The sequence below is a fragment of the Aptenodytes forsteri genome, unplaced genomic scaffold, assembly GCF_000699145.1.
Source record: "Aptenodytes forsteri isolate BGI_AS27 unplaced genomic scaffold, ASM69914v1 Scaffold860, whole genome shotgun sequence".
NCBI classification, from domain to species: Eukaryota; Metazoa; Chordata; class Aves; order Sphenisciformes; family Spheniscidae; genus Aptenodytes; species Aptenodytes forsteri.
The window spans coordinates 20,451-26,344 of NW_008794274.1; the positions used below are offsets into that span (position 1 = coordinate 20,451).

At 60.0% G+C, this 5,894-nt stretch overlaps 2 protein-coding genes across 4 annotated transcripts in view; one reads left to right on the forward strand and one right to left on the reverse strand.

Moving 5' to 3' along the window:
• The window catches only part of LOC103904870 (zinc finger protein 850), a 21,015-nt gene extending 18,118 nt beyond the window's left edge, over nt 1–2,897 (forward strand). Inside the window, exon 5 of one of the 2 annotated variants that reach the window (XM_019473912.1) lies at nt 1,638–2,897. In XM_019473912.1, coding sequence (XP_019329457.1) covers nt 1,638–2,406 — 769 coding nt within the window. In that variant the 3' untranslated portion in view covers nt 2,407–2,897. The remainder of the gene's footprint in view (nt 1–1,637) is intronic. The other variant, XM_019473914.1, reaches the window with a different exon arrangement.
• A 347-nt stretch (nt 2,898–3,244) lies between these two features.
• The window catches only part of LOC103904880 (zinc finger protein 271), an 8,542-nt gene continuing 5,892 nt past the window's right edge, over nt 3,245–5,894 (reverse strand). The window contains exon 2 of one of the 2 annotated variants that reach the window (XM_019473920.1): nt 3,245–4,872. In XM_019473920.1, coding sequence (XP_019329465.1) covers nt 4,044–4,872 — 829 coding nt within the window. In that variant the 3' untranslated portion in view covers nt 3,245–4,043. Of the gene's footprint in view, nt 4,887–5,894 lie in introns of both variants that reach the window. The other variant, XM_019473921.1, reaches the window with a different exon arrangement.

Sequence of the window (5,894 nt, forward strand, 5' to 3'; positions counted from 1 at the left end):
CCGGGGCTGGGGGCAGGGTGGGGGGGGGGGGGGGGGGTGTTGGATGGGTGGCTGAGAAGTGGCTTTGGTGGGGACAAGCGTCTGGGGATGCGTGGTGGCGGTGCTTTGTCCCTAAGTAGGGCTCTTGCGCTGTGTTGTGTCCCCCAACCTTCTGCCACCGTGACCCCATCCCTTCTCCCACCATGTCCCCAAACCTTCTCCCACCGTGACCCCATCCCATCTCCCACCGTGTCCCCATCCCTTTTGCCTCCATGTCCCCATCTCTTTTCCCACCGTGTCCCCATCCCTTCTGCCATGGAGTCCCCATCCCCTCTGCCACCATGTCCCCAACCCTTCTCCTACCATGACCTCATCCCTTCTGCCACCATGTCCCCATCCCTTCTGCCACCGTGTCCCCATCCCCTCTGCCATGGAGTCCCCATCCCCCCTGCCCCCATGTCCCCACCCCTTCTCCTACCATGACCTCATCCCTTCTGCCACCATGTCCCCATCCCTTCTGCCACCGTGTCCCCATCCCTTCACCCACCGTGGCCCCATCCCTTCTGCCACCGTGTCCCCATCCCTTCACCCACCATGGCCCCATCCCTTCTGCCACCGTGTCCCCATCCCCTCTGCCATGGAGTCCCCATCCCCCCTGCCCCCATGTCCCCACCCCTTCTCCTACCATGACCTCATCCCTTCTGCCACCATGTCCCCATCCCTTCTGCCACCGTGTCCCCATCCCTTCACCCACCATGGCCCCATCCCTTCTGCCACCGTGTCCCCATCCCCTCTGCCATGGAGTCCCCATCCCCCCTGCCCCCATGTCCCCACCCCTTCTCCTACCATGACCTCATCCCTTCTGCCACCATGTCCCCATCCCTTCTGCCACCGTGTCCCCATCCCTTCACCCACCATGTCCCCATCCCTTCTGCCACCGTGTCCCCATCCCTTCACCCACCGTGGCCCCATCCCTTCTGCCACCGTGTCCCCATCCCTTCTGCCACCGTGTCCCCATCCCTTCTGCCACCGTGTCCCCATCCCCTCTGCCATGGAGTCCCCATCCCCCCTGCCCCCATGTCCCCACCCCTTCTCCTACCATGACCTCATCCCTTCTGCCACCATGTCCCCATCCCTTCTGCCACCGTGTCCCCATCCCCTCTGCCACCGTGTCCCCATCCCTTCTGCCACCGTGTCCCCATCCCTTCACCCACCATGGCCCCATCCCTTCTGCCACCGTGTCCCCATCCCTTCTCCCACCATGTCCCCATCCCTTCTGCCACCGTGTCCCCATCCCTTCACCCACCGTGGCCCCATCCCTTCTCCCACCGTGTCCCCCAACCCTTCTCAAGATGGCTTCTGCCTTGGAGCCTTGATCCTCTGCTGGGACCATCTGGCTCTTGGCTGACCGTTTCCCTGAGCCGTAACTCCTCTGGTTCCCCGTCCCCGCCCCACGTTAACCCTCTCCGAGCCGGAGAGGGCTGCTGGGGACGTTCTCTTTCCCCGACAGATTTGGGGTCAATCAAGGAGGAGGAGAAATGGCAGCAGGATGCTCTTGAGCAAGCGGATGCACCGGTGGAACCCCCGACCTCCAGCCAGCAGTGGTCCCCCGGGACCCATCCTGGGGGATCCCCGCTCCCAGGGGACAACAGGAGCGATGAGGCACCCAACACCTGCCGTGAATGCGGGAGGAGCTTCCGTTGCCGCTCGGCGTTGGTGAACCACCATCGCATACACACGGGCGAGCGACCCTTCAGCTGCCAGGATTGCGGACGCCGCTTCAACCGTCGCTCCAACCTGACCACCCACCGACGCATCCACACCGGTGACATGCCCTACAAGTGTCCCGACTGCGGGAAGAGCTACCGCGTCAGCTCCACCCTCCTACGGCATCAGAAGACGCACACAGACGAACGACCTTACCGGTGCGAGGAATGCGGGAAGAGCTTCAGGCATAGATCGACGTTGACCATCCATCACCGCGTGCATTCGGGGGAGAGGCCCTACAAGTGCCCCGAGTGCCACAAGAGCTTCAAGAACAGCTCGGAGCTGGTGCGGCATGGGCGGACCCACACCAGCGAGCGACCCTACGATTGCTCCCAATGCGGGCGACGTTTCGGCGACAGCTCCCAACTGGTGCGGCATTGGCGGACCCACACCGGCGAGCACAAGCATTCCGACCCAACCTGCGGGAAGAGCTTTTCCAACCGTCCCAGGCTCGCCAAGCACCAACAGGTACACACCGGTGAGAAGGATTACCGCTGCCCCGACTGCGGCAGAGGCTTCAACCGTCGCTCCAACCTCCTGGTTCACCAGCGGTCCCACCTGGAGCAGAAACCCTTTATTTGCCTGGATTGCCCCAAAAGCTTCACCAGCAGCACCCAACTCATCCAGCATCGGCAGATCCACAGCAAGGAGAAGCCTTAGGGTTACGCCGAGCGCAGCAAGAGCTTTTGGCGCAGCTCCGGTCTCGTCTCGCATCGCAAGAGGCACCAGCCAAAGACGGGGGCCACCCCACCGGGGACCATCCCCATCCTGGTGGCATCTCAGACCTACCTACGCGTCACGGTGGTCCCTGGCGGTAGCACCGAGGGGTAACCAACCCATCCACCCGCATCCCACCAGCTATTATTTTTCTTTCCCTGTATGTTTTTATATGTAAAGGGGTTTTTTGGGGAGGTGGTTTTAAAAGAAGACACCCCCATCCTCTGGTTTTTTTGCCTTAGCTTATAGATGAGGGGAAGGGAGGGAGGGGAAACCCATGAGCTTCACCCAAGAAAAAAGAAATCACGGTAAAATGGGTTTTTTCTAGATGTCTCAGTTCAATTTCTTTATTTTTTTCAACCCTATTTAGGGTCTTTTTAAGGGATGGGGAGGGATCAAAAGAAAACCACAGCCAAAATAAAAGCATTTGCGTGTTGGCATCGTGTGAGTATCTCTGTGGCGGTGACGAGGCGGGGGCCGTGTGGGTGGAAGAGCCTTTTTTGGAGGGGAAAAACTGAAAAAAAATCCCCAATTTTGGGGGGCCGGGAGCATCTCCTGCGCCCGGAGGGTGTGAGACACCCCCCCCCCGGGAGCGGCGGCGGGGGTGGTGGGGCTGGGGTGGAGACCCTGGAGCTGGGATCGGGCTCTCCATCCCCCCTCCGTTTCCCTTGGACCAGGATGAGGGTTCAAAGCAAACCATGGATGAGGTTTATTTGGCGCCGGCGGTTATGTCGCAGGGGTGTGCAGCAGCCTTCCAAAACGTGGACGCCGCGAGCCCGCGTGTCCTCCTCGCTCTCCGCCCATCCACGGAGGTGTCCCACCACTCCCATGCGGCACCATTGGGAAAAATTCAACCCTCGGGACGGCCAAGCCCCAGCCTGGATGAAAACGGGGTGTTTCGGGTTCAACGAGGCCACACCAAGGAGGTGAGGGGAGGAGAAGTTTATTGCAGCCGAGTTCGTGTTTAGTTTCGGCAGGACGAAGGGAGCAAGAGCAGGACGTGGAGTTGGGCTGTGCCCATCTCCATCCCTAAGGTGTTGCAGGAGCCTCTTCTGAAGCCCTTCGGACAACTCAAAGAGTTTATTCATCCAAAGACGAACCGTAGATGGGCAGGACAGAGGTTGCACGATGCCGCCGAATAACATCACGTGGAAAAAAAAAACCCCACCAACACCTGTAAATGAGGAAGAACTCAGCCTGGCGTGTCCCAACAGGGTTGTGGGACCATTTCCACCCCGTTTCTTCCTTCCCGAAGAAGCTGAGTCCCGAGCGGTGTCTTCAAAATCTTGGTCTGCGCCCAAATCCACCCACCATTTGGCTGCGGAAGAAGCCCGTGGTCCATATGGCGTCGCTTGATGCCACCAGAAGAAATTACTGGACCAAGCAGATGTGACTTTTTGGAGTCTGAAGCCAAGGAGTCCACTCTCCCTAACGAATTTCTGCCATTGGTCTGCGGCCCACAGCTGAGCCCACCTCAGCAAATGGATGTTCCTACCCGCATTCATCCAGGTCCCTATGGGGAACCAGGAAGATGCGGGGACCACCAGCCAGGTCTCTACCCAACATGGGTCACCAGGGCTCTACCCAACGTGGGTCCTCCGATGGGTAATGAAGTTCGAACAGCGGATAAAGCTCTTCCCGCAGTCGGGGCACTCATAGGGCTTCCCTTCCCGGTGGGTCCTTTGGTGTTTAATCAAGGCAGAACTCACGGTGAAGCTCCGACCGCACTCAGGACACTCATAGGGCTTCTCCCCGGTATGGATGCGTTGGTGGGTCATCAGGTTGGAGCTGCGGTTGAAGCTCTTCCCGCAGTCGGGGCAGCGGTAGGGTCTCTCACCCGTATGCGTCCGCTGATGCCTGATGAGGTCCGAGCTGTTCCTAAACCACTTCCCGCAGTCAACGCACCTGTAGGGCTTCTCCCCGGTGTGGACGCGCTGGTGGATGATGAGGCTGGAGCTCTGGCTGAACATCTTCTCGCACTCCTCGCACTTATAGGGTCTCTCCCCGGTGTGGATCTTCTGGTGGCGGATCAGGTAGGAGCTGACGCTGAAGCTCTTCCCGCACTCGGGGCACTTGTAGGGTCTTTCCCCGGTGTGGGTGCGTTGGTGGGACGTGAGGTTGGAGCTCTGGTTGAAGCCCTTCCCGCAATCGGGGCATTTGTAGGGCTTCTCGCCGGTGTGCAAGCGTTGGTGGGTGATGAGCGTGGAGCTGTCGCTGAAGCTCTTCCCGCAATCGGGACACTTGTAGGGCTTCTCCCCGGTGTGCAGACGTTGATGGGTGATGAGATGGGAGCTCCGGCTGAAGCTCTTGCCGCACTCCAAGCACTTGTAGGGCTTCTCGCCGGCGTGCAACCGCTGGTGCACCGCCAGGTTCGAGCTCCGGCTGAAGCTCCGACCGCATTCCTCGCAGATGGTCGGTCTTTCCTCCTCCGAGCTTCGTGGGGTGGGTTTGCAACCTCTCCCCGTGGAGCATCTTCTTGGCTTTTCCTCTTCGTTGACCTCCCGCCCCGTGGAGCATCTCCTTGGCTTTTCCTCCCCGTTGACCTCCTGCTCCATGGAGCCCTTCGAAACAGCCTCTTCCACAAGGTTCTGCCGGTGGGGTTTCTCCTCCGTGTTCTCCATCCCCACCTCATCGCCTGCCGGAGGAAGGAACAAGGAGAGGAAGGGGATTCGCATCCGTGCCAGAGGGAAGGGGAAGGAGATCCTCCCAGATCCGTTTCCGGGAGGACGGCGTCAGCAACAGGGCTGTCCTGCAGCCGGAAGCGATGCTCGGCTGGAAGATGGAGGAGAAGAGAGGATGAAAGGCCGAGTGAATTCTTCCTCACCTGCCTGGGTATCTCGTAGCATCTCCTCTTCCTCGCAGCCTCCTCCCCTTCATCTGGCCAAGGTTTGGGAATGGGAAATCCTGGGTTTGGGGGGGGGGAAAAACAAGCTGTGAGCGCGTTCCCCAGTTTGGGTTGTGGGTTGCTCCTGCCCAAGTCCATCCCTACTGAGAAGTCAACGGGCAGGACACCACTTGTGTCCCTAAAACCCTCCAAAACACCAAGACGCAGCCCAGAAAACCCCTCCGAAACACCAAGATACGGCCAAGACGTGGGGCCAGCGTTACAAATGCAGAGATCCATCCTCAAAAGGGAGGCGGAGGAGAAATAAGGACCTTGTCCTGCTTGGGAAATGTGGTTATGGGAAGGGAAGGACCAGCGTCATGTCCCTGCAACCCCTGTCCCACCGGAGCTGGAGAGGGGAGAAGGCCAAGGGCAAGGTCAGCGACGTGCCTGGCTGCGGCTCAGCCCCGAAATCACTTGCTCTCAGGCCCAAAACCACCCGACGCAGCACCCAGACGCGAGTGGGAAAGAAACGGGACTGTGATGGACCACCCGGTTCGACCCAGAAGGGTGGGGGTCTGCAACCAGCCCCCCCCCCCCGAAGGCC